This window comes from Ziziphus jujuba, chromosome 2, assembly GCF_031755915.1.
Source record: "Ziziphus jujuba cultivar Dongzao chromosome 2, ASM3175591v1".
Lineage (NCBI taxonomy): Eukaryota > Viridiplantae > Streptophyta > Magnoliopsida > Rosales > Rhamnaceae > Ziziphus > Ziziphus jujuba.
In genome coordinates this window covers 24,464,425-24,482,582 of record NC_083380.1, presented here as the reverse complement: position 1 = coordinate 24,482,582, position 18,158 = coordinate 24,464,425, and the positions used below count along the sequence as shown (strand labels likewise).

Sequence of the window (18,158 nt, the reverse complement as noted above, 5' to 3'; positions counted from 1 at the left end):
AACAGTCAACCTCGGTCAACGTACACGGATTCCGGTGCGATTTGGGACGGGGTGTTACAGCATTCCTGTCCAATGATGCCATATTAGTTAAAAATATTAATCACTTTCATCAATATATTGAAATTTTGTATTCAAATTAAATTTTCAAGATAAAGAAAATGCTTCTTTTTTTTTCTCATCAATTTCCAACTATCAATGGAGATATTTACCATTAATATTTTGATCAATCTGCATTTTATTGTGTGTGAACTAAATATTAGTTAAAATATTTAAGTATTTCTAATAGAAAATAGCAATGTAATATCGTTAATCATGGTGATGAATATTACTGCACATTATCATTCTGATCATATTGTAAACTTTAATTTCATATGCTGTTTCAAAGTGTTCCTAAAGCAGAAATGGAAACAAAATAACTTTGTAAAGTTGGAATAGTGCCCAAAATCGATGCAATTGGCTCAGCCTATGTACATTTTCTTCATCGAAATCAATGTAAATTCTCAAATTAATTGAGATACATAAAAGCAGTGCAAGGAAATTGATTTAAGAGGTCCTTAATAATTGATGGAATTATAGTATTTCAAATAAATGATAGAAATTAATCTGCTGAACATTTTAAATTTGGAAAGGTAAATTATCTTTCATATTCATGATGAGATGTTTATATATCTTATTCCCTTATATGACACCTAGCAAACAAAAAAACAAAAGAAAACGGAATGCATTTATTTCATTTTGTTGCATTTTACAAGTATTCATTTTTCCTTACCTGTGCATTAATTTTTAAGGAATAAAAATAATGCCTTTCATTTCTTTTGAAAATGCATATATCACTTGCATTGTTAACCCGTAATTTCATATATTAATGCCTCAAATTATACTAAATTCAACATTCTTTCCACGGTAAATAGGTCATTATAGCGACTATTTCTTTTTTTTTTTTCATTCTTTAATTCTTTGTTTTTTTAAAAAAAATCCTATTTTGTATTATAACTGAGATTTATTTGTGGCTTATGTGAAGACATGCATGGATTCTCTAATCCTAGATTTCAATGCCATTTAATTATATCCTAGCTCAAGAAACTAAGGTGGTTCTTTCAGCCAAACAAAGAAAAAAAAGAAAAAGAAAAAGAAACTAAGGTGGTTCAATTTTTTTCTGGTGATTTTTGTTTCAGAAAAAAAACTGGTGATCATGTTTTAAAGATTTCTTTTGGATGAGGTAGATAGCTTACTACTTGTGTATCCTTTATTTATGGATGTGATTATTGTGAGAACAATTAAGGTATAATTTTTTCAGGATTTGTAAATAAATAAATAAGCAAGGAAAAATTAAGAATTATTGGAACAAATTGAAGAATGGAAAATATAGAGAGATAAGGAAATGTCATATTGATTAGATACTCAATGAAAGGTTTGCCTCAATATAATTAGTGTGAGACAGTAAATATAATATTAAATATAATTATTTTACTAAATATAATATTAAGACCTAATTTGTTATTCTTATATCTTTTAAAAAATCAAATTTAGTTACACTGCATAAAAAATTAGCTGAAAAAAAATCAATTAAAGTATTTGATAATTTATTATTTAATAATTATTATATGTTTCAAAATTAGTATTTAAGTGCTTAATAACTAATAATATTTAATTACCGTTACATTATATATAATAATTAAAAAGTTATTATATATTATCATCTTTTTATTTTTACTGTTATTTTTTTTATTATGTGTAACATACATTACTAAATATTTAACATAGTTTTTCTTTTTCATAACAACTATAATAAATGTTAATCTAGAAAGAAAGAAAAAAAATACAGTAAATAACGAAAATAAAGAATAAAAAATGTCGACCATACAATTGCTTATGATAACGTAGCAAAAAAATTTTAAAAAAAAATGGAATATCATTTTTTAACGTAAATCCATCGGCATCAATAAATTTAGTAGAAGAGACTTAATAATATTGTTCAGTAGAATGCAAATAAATTTAGAATAAAATGATATTAATTTTTTTAATAAGGATTAAAATTGATATTTTAGTTATAGATAATTAAAAATCATAATATCATGCTTGTCACTTACTGCTTTTTAAAAACAACTTCTATACAAATACAGATGTCTATAAAATTAAATTTTTTTTTAAACTTTACGAACATTTAAAATAATTTTAAATTATTTAATAATCAATTTTAGAACTTTAAAATCAATCTCAAACAAAATTTAAATACATTTTCTAATCATTTAAAATTTTAAAATTATAATGATTTAATTTAATATCAGAATTATTGTAATTCGAAATCTAAAATTTTTTAAATACAACGTTAGATCTTAATGAAATCCCCCTCTTTTCTAATTCATAATATGATGTAGTCATGATCCAAAAGAGTAAAAATTTGAAATAATATAATTATGACAAAATCCCAAAAATTAGTGTATTCCTAGATTCGGTTCACGGTAACAGCATTGATAAAACGTCTCTATCTAAATATTGAACTCAAACTAAAATATATTATAATCTTTTGCCCAAAAAAAAAAAAAAAAACCCAAATTATTTCTTATATGCTTTAATGATTTTCATTGTTGTTCTTTATTTTCAGATTTTGCGTAAAATCTACCATAACTCTTCGCCTTAGTACATTTTCTTGCACCATATTTTACTCGAAACTTTGTCCATCATTTTCCTCAAAACTTTCGCCACCAAGAGGGTCACCGCACCTACATAGATAGGAACATAAAGTCATGCTTTAACATAGGTGGCTGACAAATAAAGTTGAAAAGGATAGATAGGAACATAAAGTTATTTTAGAATAAGTGGCTGACAACTAAAGTTGAAAAGGGAACAATTTGTTTAAAAAAAAAAAAAAAAAAAAAAAAAAGAAGAAGAAGAAGAAAGAAAGGACTTTCCAATGAATCCAAGTGTGCGGTTCTCTTTTGTGACTCTGGAAAAAACAGGGAAAATAAATTAATTTGGTAGTTTTAGGACTTTGCAATGGATGAAGTGCGCTGTTCTTTTTTTTTTTTTTTTTTTTAACTCTATTTCTGTCCCCAGTATTTTCTCTGATAGATATAAGGCATAATTTTTTCAGAATTTATAAATAAATAAAAAGGGAAGAGTGAGCAGATTGAAGAACAGAATACAAAGGGAGATCAGATTGTTTAGAAACTCATTGCAAGGTTCGTGCTAGTATAATTAGTGTTAAACAATAGCTAGATATAATACCTACTTTTAAGCTATAGTTTTTGAAATCAATAATAACTTAATATAATATGAAAGTTCAAAATTCTAGACACCTAAATTGAAATTATACCTAATCTATTTAAAAATATTTGTGAGAACCAAAATTGCTTACATATGAAGGGAAGGTTAATTAATAGCTACATATGATATTAAGGGTTCCATATACTTTAGTCCTCTTGAACTATTACAACTTTTATATTTTATCATCCAAATGTTAAAAGTATCATATTTACCTGTTTAATTATTGTTTTTTTTTTTTGCCTTTTAATCCAATTATTTTATTTTGATATATAAATTTTATAAAATTAATCACATATAAGTAATGTAACTCTAGTAAAAAACAACTTTATTCGATTTTATTTCATTTTTAACAAATATTTTCGTCTAATTTTGTGCCAAATTTATTTGAAAAATTGCGGTAAAATAACAAAAAAACAATATACAGTACAGTGACAATGTAATACTTCTTAAAATTTAAATGGTAAAATATATAAAATATAATACTTTAGAAGGGCAAAGTGTGTGTAACCCTAATATTAAACTCATCTCTAATAGCTGAAGTTTTTTTGATTAATGATAACAATTAAATATTTTTAACTTTTTTTTTTATCTCCTCAATTATTTATAACCTTTTCCTCCCACTTTAAGTATTTTCTTTGTTTTGTCAGCAAAGGGAGCTTTAAGTTGGATATGTATTATCCTGATCCAAAATCTGCTAATGAGATAATAATTATTTAAAATATAATGATATTTTGCAAAGTCAAAAACCAAATTTTATTTAAAACATAATTATATTTTCTATGTCAAAATCCAAATTAGTGTATTTTTGGATTTGGTCTGCCGTAAAACTATTGATAATATATATCTAAATTTTTAATCCAATTATCACGGAATCAATTTATAAGTTATTTATATTTATATTTGAAAAATTTAAAGTTTGATCTATTAGAATAAAAAAAATTATTATAAATAAAAAAATATCATTATAAATGATAAAAAAAGTATATTGGATTCCATCTAGAATAGTCTCCCATAAAATAAGAAAAAGAAAAGAAGAAAAACCCCAAATTATTCCCTACGTGCTTTAGTAATTTTCATTGTTGTCCTCTTTTTTCAGATTTTGCGTTAGATCCACAAAACTTGAATCCACGTGCCTCACCCATAAGACCTTTCCTCTCTCCATATTTTGTACAAAACTTTATCCATCAATATCCTACTTTCGAAAAGTGGGTCACCACCCTACATAGATAGGTAATAAAGTCATGCTTTTGTTTATTTATTTATTTTTATTTTTATTTTCATAATTAATTAGTTAATATAAGTGGCCGACATATAAATTTGGAAGGATCACCTTCATATACTTTTTTACCCACACTCAGTATGCTTGAATTCTTTTATTTACTTTAATCCAATTGATTCTACTTTACAATTCATTATATTGATGAAGCAGAATAAGCACCAAACGCCCTATAAATCATTGTAAAGGGAAGCTCCATATCTCTCACAGCATTATTATTTCCCTTAAGTTTCCAAGCTTTAAACAGTTATTCTCTTTTGTTTCCAATATAATGGCAGAAGCAGGTCTCTCCAGCATTGCAGAAGGAATCACAGGCCAATTGGGTAAAGCTGCTGTGAAAGAGATTGCCTTGTTGTGGGGCGTTAAAGATGAGCTTCACCAACTTGAAGACACCATTAAAACTATCAAAAGTGTACTTGCTGATGCAGAAAAGAAACAAGTGCAAAGTGAACAAATCAAAACATGGCTCGAGAGGCTTGAAGATGCTGTCTATGAAGCTCATGACTTGGTGGACGAGTTCTCTACTGAAGATTTGCGACGACAGGTGATGACTGGGAATATAATGGCCAAGCAGGTACGAACTTTCTTCTCAACAAAAAATCAATTAGCTTTTCGGCACAAGATGGGAAAAAAAATCAGAGATCTTACAAAGAAACTAGATAAGATTGCAGAAGATCGGCATAAGTTCAACTTAGATGTAGATCTTCAAGAGACTCACGTAGTGACTTCCACAGTTAGGGTAGAAGATGTTGTTGGAAGAGATGCTGAGAAAATGAAAATCATAAAACTTTTGTTTGAAATGAAAACTGAGGAAAATATAGGTGTAATCCCCATAGTTGGTGTTGGAGGACTGGGAAAAACAACACTTGCACGACAAGTTATCAAAGATGTGAGGGTTAAAGACCACTTTAAGCCCATAATGTGGGTAGATGTACCTAAGGTTTTTCACGTGGAGTCAATTGTTAAGGCAATTATTAACTCTGGAGTTAAAGATGAGGGAAAAAATATGTATCAATTGCGAAAAGACCTTGAAAAAAAAATAAAAAGGAAGCAATACCTCCTTGTCCTTGATGATGTATGGGGTATTGAAAATCGAGAAAAATGGTTGGAGTTGGAAAGCTTGTTAAGGGATGGTGCCAGTGGAAGTAGAATAATAGTAACCACCCGTAATAAAATGATTGCAAAAATTATTAATGGCCCGGAGGGATTAACTTATTTTTTAGGGATCTTAGATGAGGAGAAGTCATGGTCTTTGTTTAAAAAATTGGCTTTTATGCAAGGGCAAGAGCCAAACGATCGCGACCTTCTTGAAATTGGAAAGAAGATTATGAACAAATGTGGAGGAATCCCGCTAGTTCTAAGAACAATTGCAAGTATGTTATATTCCGTAAAACATGAAGAGTGGTCATCTTTCAAAGAAAAGGAACTATCAATGGTATCTGAATATCATGAAAATGTTATATCCATATTGAAATTGAGCTATGATCATCTCCCATCACATTTGAAACATTGTTTTGGCTATTGTAGCTTATTTCCTAAAAATTATATTTTCAATGTGGAGATGCTAATAAATCTTTGGATGGCTCAAGGATTTATTAAGTTATCAGATGATCATAATCAATGTTTGGAGGACATGGGTTATCAACATTTTAAAGATTTACTTTATAGATCTTTTTTTGAAGCTGTTGAAATTGATGATGATTCTTTGAAGGTAACACAATGCAAGATGCATGATTGTATGCACGACCTTGCAACATCCGTGACCGGAAAAAAAAATCTTATATTAAGTTCAAATGATGAAAAAAGTGATGAAAGAACTCGCCATGTATCATTCAATTTTTCTTTGGATTCACAGCAACAGGTTCAAGCTTTATCGGTTAATACAAAAAGGATTCGAACAATTTTTCACCCTCGTAGTAAATATGATGAGCACAGGTATCATGGATACAGGGTGGTGGACAAATCAATTCTAAAGTGTAATTTTCTACGCACTTTGGATCTTCAATGTTCAAATCTTAAGATAATACCTGATTCTATAGGTAATCTGAAGCATCTTAGGTATCTTGACCTTTCAAGGAATTACATGAAGGCATTGCCCAATTCTATTACAAGGTTGCAAAATTTGCAAACACTAAATTTCTCCTATTGCAACTATCTTCGAGAAATACCGAGTGACATTGTAAAACTGGTCAACCTTCGACATCTTTATATTGAGAGTCATCTGGGTACCACTTTACGTTATATGCCAGGTGGACTAGATCAACTGACTAATCTACAAACAGTGTCACTACTTCCACCGAGCCAGAAAAGATGTCTTGATCTAAACCAATGGATTCCACTGAATAACGAATCCTTTTTCTCGTATCATATGTCAAATTTGGAAGATCTAAATATGCATGATATTGGTGATCTGAAACATTTGCCAGATGGGTTGAAAAGCCTCACTTGTCTCGATAAGCTGAGCATATCAAGATGTTCAAAATTGGAATCCTTATCTCCAGGTCTTAACCATCTCACATCACTTCAACGATTGGAAATTGAGTTTTGTGATAAGTTAGAGATGTCAAATGGTGGTGGTGATGCAACAATTCCGTGGCAACGCTTTCAAAGGCTCTCTGTTTTGAGGTTGAATGGCCTTCCAAAACTAGTTGCTCTCCCTGAGGGGCTTCAACAACTTGCTACCCTCCAAGAAATTCAAATTACTGGATGTAAAAACTTGAAGTTTCTTTTGGAATATGTCATCTACATACAAAGATTATATATTGTTGATTGTCCCAAATTGAAGTCGCTGCCTGAAGGGATCGGCTCCGTAGAGAAATTGGAAATCAGAAAATGTCCCATCTTATTGGAGAGATGCCGAGATGATATTGGGTATTATTGGCCTTTGATTTCCCACATCAAACAGCTGATTTTGTCTCCAGTTTCAGAATCAGGTATGTTTGTTTTTTAATAAGCTTTTGTTGTTTATTATACATGCTTTCATGTTCTTTAGATATAATTAATTAATTAATTAATTAATTTATGATAATAGCACTACAATTTGTTTCCAAAAAAGAAAAATAATACTAATAAAACAATTAATAACTGTAATTATATCAACTGACTAATCCAAATAAAACGTATTTTCAGCGGAGTTTTCAGGAGGAGAAGAGGTTATTCTAGAGGGAGAATCGATTCCAATGAATAACGAATCCTTCTTCTACCATTTATCCAAATTGAAATCGCTGCGCATCAATGGCATTAAGGATCTCCAGCATCTACCGGATGGGTTCAAAAGACTCACTTCTCTTGAGAATCTGAGGATTGATAAGTGTTCAAAGTTGCAATCCTTATCTCCAGGTCTTCACCATCTCACCTCACTTAAAAAATTGAGGATTCATGGGTGCAGTGAGCTAGAGATGCCAAATGATGATGGTAGTGATGCAATTATGTGGCAACACCTTCAAAGCCTCTCTGTGTTGCGGTTGGCTGGACTTCCAAAACTAGTTGCTCTGCCTCAAGGGCTTCAACAACTTACTACCCTCCAAGAAATCAAATTTTATGGATGTGAAAATTTGGAGGCTCTTCTGGAAAATATCAGCAACCTCAAATCGCTGAAGAGATTAGATATTTGGGACTGCCCAAAGTTGAAGTCGCTGCCTGAAGGAATCGATTGCCTCACCTCTTTAGAAACACTGGAAATTGGAAGTTGTCCCATTTTATTGGAAAGATGCCGAGAGGATAAGGGCGACTATTGGCCTAAGATTTCCCACATCAGACAGCTGGAGCTGGAGCCGATAAAAGGTATGTATGTTAAAACTCTGTGTTTTGTACACATTAATTCAGATATGTTTTCCATGTTCATTTTGATATATACTACTAATTAAATTAGTTCATGACAAATAGGAAAAACTAATTAACCTTCAACAATTCATTATATTCTTATATATTCAACTTTTTTGTATATGACGGAATACAAAATCTTTATTTTGTTTATAATTTTGTTGACCTGAGCTTCTAAATTGCACTTATATTGCAGAAGAGAAATCCATCTTTCCAAAAACTTGTGGGCTTTTCAATTCTGCAAAAATTTTCCAAGCATTAAAGAGAAGGTAAATGAATAATCATGGCTTGTTTGTTTTCCTGTGGTTTTACTGTGCCTTGTTTGTTACCATATGATGCTCATGGATAGTGTAGATGGTGGCTCTTTGTATCTTATGGATTGTGTAGGTGATGGTTCTTTGTATCTTTGAATTCCAGGAGGCTAACACTGATATTAGAATGGGTTGGTGAGAGAGGAGGGAGTTGAATGAGAGAGGAGATGTAGGTGGGGACTGGAGTGATGATTCAGAATAAGAAAGCCGAGCTGATGGCACTGCACTTCGCAAAACCTTGTGATATTTTGCATAGTTACTCTAAGGTGGCAGTTTTGAGGGTTCTGAAAATTTGTGGCAATAAAATGTTTCTTAGTTGAAGATATGAAATTGAAATTGAGGACCTTGGTTTTCAAAATAAAGAGGTGATAAATTTTTCTGTACATTTCCTACTTTTCTCTGCCAATAACATGCATTTGTGAATACTTTTGCAATTTGTTTGTTCAGTCCCCTGTTTATAATTTTTGTAGTTTTCTCTCATTTATTTTGGTTATGTTTAGAAAACTTATCAGTGAGTCTGAATCAGTTACGATGCAGAGTTGCTTTTCCCTCACTACGGCTCTTTATTTTACCAATGTGTGACAGTTTATTAGATCTCTTAGATTGTTTTCAATTATTGCATGATTCGTTTGTAAAAGGTCATCTAGGACGCTTTCAAGGTTAATCGTTTTTAATGGATATTCATATATTAGTGATCTGGTTTAGTCTTTGTTTTTTTATGATTTTTCCTAAAGTATATATTTCATCTTGATTTTGGGTTCTTGATTCATTAGGATCTGGTTTGGTTAATTGTAGATGTATATAATTAGTATATAGTAACTAGTGAATATATAAGAATAAAGTTTTTGCTTTTTATGATTTTCTTCTAAAGTATATAGTAAATATTCTTCTTTGTATTCCTGGCTAATCAGTTTTCCTCGATAATTTGACTTTGTAGTGATATGCCTTTCGCCATACATATAAAGTTGATTTACAAAAAATATGGGACAACGTGATTTGCTGTAATATTCATTGTTATATAATACAACTTGATTAAATCCTGCGTGTTTGAATTGATGCTGTCTGGTATCATTCTGTTGAATTTTGTTTCCAATTTTCGACTCCAATAACTTCCTCTTAATTATTAAAGCCAATAGTTTTGTGTGTAAACTACTATTATATATATGCAACAGACATAATATATGCAGTTACTGAAAGGGAGAAGATGCTACTGAAGATATTGGCAGAGGCCATAGGTATATATATGAGTATATCTTCTGAAGATTTGGCAGAGGTAATCACATTATGTATCATGCAGCTGCTTATTTTTGTCATTTATTTATAAAGTGCTTATATCACTTACGTTGGTCACGCTTAATAACCATAATAATTTCAGTTAATGGATGTTTTATATGGATTTATATAATTAGAAGAACTAAGCAAATTAGTTACCAGTCAGAGATATCTTTGGAGTTTTTCTTCCTACTTATCATGCCACATATACTATACTAGTCAAGGATACATACACATGCTAAGGATTTACTAAAAATAAAGAGGTGATAAATTTGTCTGTACATTTCCTACTGTTTCTTATTTTTGTTGTCTTCTTTCATTTAGTTTGGTTATGCTTAGAGAACTAATCACTGGATCCAAATCATTTATGATGCAGAGTTGCTTCTTGTTCGCTATTGCTCTTTATTTTAACAAGGTTTTACAGTTTATTGGATCTATTATATTGTTTTCAATTGTAGCATTATTTGGTTGTAAAAGTTGACTTCCATATATTAGTCTTTAATGACCATCCCATATATTAATGATCTGCTTTTGTTTTTGCTTTTTTTTTTTTTTTTTTTTAATGATTTTCTCCTAGGGTACATATTTCATCTTGTTCTTTGACTTCTTCATGCATTAGGATCTGGTTGGGTTTATTGGCTTATATGCTATCTCTGATTGAGTCTCATCAAATTTAACGTCTTTTACATTAGCAAATAGATATAAATTGTAGATGTATATAATTAGTAGTTACTCTTCTTTATATCTCTGGCTACTCATCCGCTTTCCAAGAAAATTCAACTTTACAGTGATAAGCCTCAAGCCACACATATTAAGTTGATGTATGAAAGATGGAACAACTTCATTTGCTGTCACTTGATTACTCTTCTTCTTTGTACTCCTGGCTGCTCATCAGTTTTCCCAGAAAATTTGACTTTATATGAAAAATATGGGACAGCTTGATTTGCAGTAATTTTGTTTCTTTTTTCATTGTTATATATTACAACTTGATTAAGTCCTGCATGTTTGAATTGGATGCTTTCTGGTATCAATCTGATTAATCTTGTTTCTCTTTTAGACTACAATAACTTCCTCTTAATTATTAAAGCTAATAGTTTGTGTATAAACTACAATTTTTATATATACAACAGACAAAAAATTGAACTTGTTATATGCGGTTACTCAGAGAGAGCAGATGCTACTGAAGATTTTGGCAGAGGCCATGGAGATGTATCTATATATATGTGTATATTTTCTGACGATATGGCAGAGATAATCACATTATGCATCATGCAGCTGCTTATTCTTGTCATTTATTTATAAAGAGCTTATGTCATTTGCATTCCTCACCCTTAGTAAGCATAATAATCTCAGTTAATGGATATTTTTTATATAGATGAATATAATTAATACACCTAGGAAAATTAGTTACCAGTCAGAAATATCTTTGGAGTTTTTCTTCCAACTTATTATAGCATGATTACTATACTAATCAGGATATATATGCTTTGGGCACACAAACTTAAGGATTTACTAAATATGGTACAACTTGATTCACTATGATGCAGTCACTCAGAGCAGATGATGGCACTGAAGATTTGGTAGAGGCCAGAGGCCATGGAGGTATATATATACTTGCATATATATGTATATATGTTGCTTTTTTCCTTTTCTATTTTACCATTCACATTATGTAACATCTAGTTGTTTGTTCTTGTCATTACAGAGACTGCCAGGAAAGAAGATATACAAAAATTCAGCAGAAGGAATGTGAGAATGGATCCTTGCTTTTATTTCTTTCTGATGAACTCCAATCTATGATTATTTGTTTTAGCTTTTTTATTAAAATAGATGTAAAACGTGTTGAGTTTGCACTCTTTCTGTGACCAAAGCAGCACAATGAAGATTGAAACAGAATTGTGAAAGCCATTTATTTGTTTATTTATTTTTTCTAGTGTGACTTCAACTGAAATGCCATGCACTTCCCAAATTTTGCAAGCCCTTTCATGTTCGTGATGAGCTGTTTATTTTTTATTTGTTTACTACACCGCAAGCTAAAGCCATATGGAAAGAAAAGAAGGAATCCATTATGCTTTACTCTGCGAATTTTTAAATAACTCCTTTTCTATTTTGTGTCAGTCATTTGTTTTCTAATGCTTACTTGCATTGCAAATCATTGATTCCCTTAATGGCGTCATTCTAGGAGTGATTCTGTACCTTCAAACTGTAGTGTATTCAATATTATTTCTACAATAAATAGTTCATTTCTGATTTATTTTATTTTATTTTAATGTATTTCAGGATTATCCTGTGGCTTCTGGGGGACATGGATTCTCTAACATTTGTTGAAATATGTTATTGCAAAAGGGAGCATGTATGACTCTGTACCTTCTCTTTCTGTTTTGTTTCAATGTTGGATCCACAATCATCATTGAGCAACCGTTGTAGACTTTCAGCAACCATCGAGCAACCATGTTAGTGGAAGAATATTGAAGAAGACCATGCTAATGAATGAAGAACTCAAAAGATAATAATGCTAATTATATGAGAGCAGAGGTAGTTTATGTGGTTTATTCTTTATCTTTGAGTCCATTCATTAGCATTGTCTTAAATATTTTGCTATGAATTTATCTATTATGATTTTTATATATTTACAGTATGTTTATTGCAATACTCTTCTCTTTTAGTTGTTCTTCTTTTGTAACTCTGGCTGTTACTAGATACAAGTTATATATATATATATATATATGTATATATATGTACATATATTGCCTACTCATTAGTTTGACAAGAAATCTCACTTTTAACATGGATATGCTCCTTGAATCACACCTGTCAACTTGAATTACGAAATAGGAAGAACCAGGCGGCTGGTTTAATGTTTTATATTTTATTTGTTCTTTATGGATATATATGGTACACGGTAATGAAATGTAGACAAGGCAACGGCGTATGGATTGTGTAGGTGATGATTGTTCATATCTTTGAATTCTAGGAGGCTAATACTGATGTTAGCATGCACGGTTGGGAGACAGGGGGAGTTTTGACATGTTTCTATTATTGGGAGGACTCTGAAGTCATGGGGAACAAAATGTTGAGTGTCAGAGGTACTCTAAGAGGCTGAATGAGAAACAGATTGTTATGCAGGGGAATAAAACAGAGTTTGATGTACGATATTCCTGGAGCTTATTTCTTGCACTTAAAAGTTTAACCTTCATCTGGCGTACTCTATTGAAATGGTTCCTGTACAGACCGTTCATCACAATGCTTACCGTAAGCACCATTATGTCAGAGAGGTGGCATTAAAATCAGTGAAAAGCTTGCTTGGGTTGAAGCGCTGTCTTTGTGCACCATGGGTAAGTATATCTACTTGTGTTGCTAATTGGCTGTCTTTATGTTTTCTGAAGGTGCTATGTCTTGCTGTTTCTTGGTAGGAAATTTTTTCTAGAAAATGGTGAATGGTAGAAGGGTAAATAACTGGTTCTGCATTAATTTCTGTCCAAATGTGCGAGACTGTTGCTTCTGTCTGTTATGAGATACACAATTTTGTTTTTCGCTTGAATATGAGTGTTTCTTCTTCTTTGGCTGTATGTTTAAACTCTTGTGTTTTAACTTGTGTTTGCAAGACAGGTTGTGCCTTCTCAAGACTGGCCTAAATCTATTGTTATTCCTATTTTCTCAATGGAATAAGCTTTCTAATTGAATTTTGTTCTGTTATTTGGCAGTTCCCCCTGCATATTATGCTCATGTTGCGGCCGTTCCAAGCTTACTTCTATTGGAGCTGAGACTTCTGACACCAGATCAATGACCAGCGGTGCTGCTGCAGGTGTGGAGGCATGGGACGAAGTGTGGGTGCGCGAGGCATGCAGGCACCAGGTCTGAATCCTGCTTTTGGGCCCTTGCCTGCAGACTATGCAATGCTTGATTGCAATGATGATAGAACAAGCAAAACTCGAGATGTTATACATATATGTTCAAATTCTTCATTATTACCTTTTCCCAATCACTTTGGCTATGTCTAAAACAAGCAAAACTTCTCACAAATTTAGTCTGACGAGTTTAGATTTTTAAAGTTTCAACTTGAGGAGGAAAGTTATTTTCTTATATTTATTTTATGTTTTTCGGTTTTTCAATAAAGTTTTCGCCACATATGAATCTTCTCGTTTCTGGATTATAAACGAGCTCTATGCATCACTAATAATGCCTCTAGAAATTCTCAATGTTAGTATTTCGTTCATTTGCCCCCAAAAAAACTGTTCGTTTTGGGGACAATTTTTCTATTGAAATTGTTGCAAATCTGAATTTCATAAAAGAATAGAACAATTAAAAAAAAAACAACGATAAATATCCTTTTGTAAAAGCTAAAAATTTAGAAAACATAATTTTGTTTTAATTCTTTTAACTTCTGTTCACTGTTTTCTAAAATAAATCAACCGAACGATAATGTATCATAATAGCAAAAAACGTTAAAAGTGTTTAATTCATAATTGGTATTCAACATTTTTCTTTGGAAAATGACAGAGAATAAATTTTAAATATTAGAAAAATAAAATTAAAAAAAAATAAAGTGAAGTTGATGGAGTGCTTATTGAAATGTGCTTATGATATGCATGCATTGCACTAATTAAATATATAAACCATTGAACATAAGAATAGCTGGTTCAAAAACTGAAAAATAAGTCTAACAAGTAAAAACAGAATATAGCATGATCATAAAACACAATTCGACTCAAAATGTACAGCAACTTCTATAAACTCTTCATTCAAAAATTAATTGGTCAAGATACCACTGGCCAATTGATGTAGTTTTCCTTTCACTCGTTATAAATTTCAAAATATGACATGCCCGGTTAAAAACTCTCTTTTTGAAGTCTGTCATCAGAAAACAGATATGCATTCGCCATGAAAATAGGCAATTTATGTTAGTGCGCCATCAAAATTGCCAAAGACGGAACAAAGCATCCAAGACTAAAGCAGAAAGCCAGTGACCTGTAATATAAATAATCAGAAACCAAAACAAATATTAAGATATAATTTAAAAATAAGGATTATAATTTATATAACAAATGTAATAAGAAAAAAAATCACAAGAGACACTCACCTTCCATACAAAATTCCTATTGGCAATTTTTCTTCCTTGAATATAACAGTCAGCATTTTCGAATACCTATCCAACATAAATGTGCACATTAACTATATGAGTTTGTGATAGATGTCGTTTGTCGATAACATAGAGGGAATTAAATTATTTGCACATTAACCATCCAAATTGTGAAAACTAGATCAAAAAGCAAATTAACAGTACTAACATCATAATTATTTTTCAGAAATAAAAATTATATTTTAAAAAAAACCTGGAATTTTTTTTTTCCATTTTATACTTATGGTTTTTTATTTGGAAAATCTATCCATTTCTTTTTTACTTAAGTTAAAATGGCCACAACCATTAATTAAACGTTTCTAGACTTAAAACTAGATTAAAAAGCAAATACTGAAATAAAATTGTAATTTTTGGTCTAATAAAATTATTTTTATCAGACCAAAAATTAAAAAATAATTTTTTTCTCCCAAACCAAAAAAATTAGACCAAAATACTAGAATAAAATATAGATTGAAAATAAAAAAATAAAAATATATCTTTAAAAATAATATTTTTTTAAAAAAGTTTTTGAAAAAAATACATTTGTTATTTTTCCATTTTATATCCATGGATTTTTATTTAAAAAATTGTATTCATTCTTTTTTCATTTAAATTAAAATCCCCACAATCATAATTAAATATTTTTGAACCTAAAATTAAATCAAAAAATTAAAATTAAAATAAAATTGGAATTTACGGCCTAAAAACAATTATCAAACAAAAAATTACAACTAATTTTTTATTCCAAAATAAAAAAAAACACTAAATTGTCAAAATAAAAATTAGATAAAAAATTTAAAAATAAAAATATTTTTTATAAAAAATATATTTATTATTTATTATTTGAAAAATTGTATCCATTCCTTTTTTATTTAAATTAAAATACTCACAATCATAACTAAATATTTTGATCTAAAATTTGGCCAAAAAATAAAATTTAAAATAAAAATGGAAATTTTGATCTAGTAAAAATAATTTTATTAGATCAAAAATTAAAAATAATTAGCCAAAATACCAAAATAAAAATTGTCTAAAAACAAAAAAATCAAAATCAAAATTTTTTAAAAATTGAAAATATATTAGTGCATTCATTTTATAAACCAACGCAGACAAAAGGGGAAAATAAAATGGAAAATTGGCCTCAGTTTTATTTTTTAAGTCTAATTTTTGTTTTTCTCTTTTGAATGGTTTAGTTTTTGCTCAAACTGAAAAAAAAAATTTCAAAATTGGAAAAATAGACCATATTCATTTCCTTATTTGTATTGTGGTATATAACTCATTTGGTCAAATGGAAATGTTTTTTAAAAACAAAAAGGAAAAATTAGGCCATTTTGGTTCCTTCTTTTTTTTTTTTTTTTTTTTTGGGTATGTAAAATGGAAAATAACAAATCTATTTCTTTAAATTTTTTTGAAAAAATTACTTTTTATATTTGAAAATGAATTATGGTAAAAATTAGACCAGAAAAATTTTTATTTTATTTTTTAATTTTTGGTCTAATATTTATTTTGATATTTTAGTCTAATCCTTTTTTTGGTTTGGGCATAACAAAATATTTTTAATTTTTGGTCTAATAAAATTATTTGTATTCTCCAAAAATTCCAATTTTTATTCTGTGAATTATTTTTATTCTTATATATATAATTGCAAAGCAATATTGTGGTAGAGAATCAGCATGCGGAATATAGATACATACACACACACACACACACACACACACACACATAAACATAAAAAAAGATTTTATAATTTATATATTAATATTTTTATTAATTTGTTATATTTATTTTATTATTAATAATAAAATGTTATATACAATAATTAATAATAAAATTGATCTCCTTATTTGTGTAATTTATATAATAATATCTTTATTGTTTTGTTATATTTATTTTATTAAAATAATAAATTATTTTACAAGGTAAAAATATATTTATAGGGGTTACAAAAATAAAAATAATAACAACAACAACAAAAGTAATTAAATTATATTATAAAGATTTAATAAAAAAAGTTAATTATTTGCAAAAAATTAAAAAAAAAGATAGTCGGAATAAAAAAATATTAAATAAAGATTTTATAATCTATATATTAATATCTTTATTGGTTTGTTATATTTATTTTATTGTAAAATAATATGATTTTATATGCAGTAACTAATAATAAAATTGTTTTCTTTATTTGTATAATCTGTACATTAATATCTTTATTGTTTTGTTATATTTATTTTATTATAAAACTAATAAGGTTTCATTTGTGGTAATTAATAATAAAATTGATATTTTTATTTGGTTTCTTTTTTAATTTTTAAAATACAAGATAAAAAAAGTGTATATAATAGAAGATATTCTTATTATTAAAGGATATTTCATAAAAATTTGTATATACCAATACATATTCATATACATATATGTAAAAAATGAAATCTCATTGTAAAATAATATAATTAACATACGATAATTAACAATGAGATTAATCTCCTTATTAAAAAATTCAAAATAGATAACATATTTTTTTAATAGTTTTCAAAAAGTACTTACTATATAGATATATGTATATATATATTAAATATAATATATATATACATATATGTTAGCAAAGGAAAAATGCTTAAAAATGACTTATATATATATATTTAAAGTTGCTTTTAAAAGATAATCTTAAAATTGTGATAATATATATATATATATATATGGTTAAATATTATATTGGATTTTTGAATATTATATTGTTATTTTTTATGAAATATAAATTTGATAATTTTCATTTTAATTTATCATTGAAGAGAGAAGAACTCATGTAAAGAAAAAAAATATATTCAGTCTTTTTTCTTAAAATTATTTAATAAAAATTTTACATTTTAGATTTTATATTTAATAAAAATACCCTAAAATTATTTGCATTTTTTATGTTTTGAAGTTCTATTAATAAAATATTTTGAAATTGTTTGCATTTTTGGTGAATTGATTGCTTGGAATTGAAAAAGTTTATTTTCTATTTAATTACCAATAATATTGGGAATTATGAATTATGAATTCATAACGTAATTTAATAAATCACTTTAGAATCTATATCCATATCAACATATATTTA

At 28.6% G+C, this 18,158-nt stretch overlaps 1 protein-coding gene across 23 annotated transcripts; it reads left to right on the top strand.

The window, feature by feature from the left end:
* Positions 1-4,663: 4,663 nt before the first annotated feature.
* On the top strand, positions 4,664-14,064 carry LOC107434795 (putative disease resistance protein RGA1). Of its 23 annotated transcripts, none has more exons than XM_048473253.2 (11): positions 4,667-7,476; positions 7,673-8,326; positions 8,562-8,634; positions 8,783-9,041; positions 9,849-9,949; positions 11,496-11,550; positions 11,654-11,697; positions 12,229-12,301; positions 12,384-12,483; positions 12,923-13,283; positions 13,653-14,064. In XM_048473253.2, the coding sequence occupies exons 1-4, from the start codon at positions 4,815-4,817 to the stop codon at positions 8,829-8,831; spliced, it is 3,438 nt and encodes a 1,145-aa protein (XP_048329210.2). In that variant the 5' UTR covers positions 4,667-4,814; the 3' UTR covers positions 8,832-9,041; positions 9,849-9,949; positions 11,496-11,550; positions 11,654-11,697; positions 12,229-12,301; positions 12,384-12,483; positions 12,923-13,283; positions 13,653-14,064. The 23 variants fall into 23 exon arrangements, with proteins under 23 accessions (XP_060670292.1, XP_060670293.1, XP_048329210.2 ...); XM_048473252.2 differs by having other exon boundaries at positions 12,376-12,483; XM_048473261.2 differs by lacking the exon at positions 12,384-12,483 and having other exon boundaries at positions 12,963-13,283.
* Positions 14,065-18,158: the final 4,094 nt, after the last annotated feature.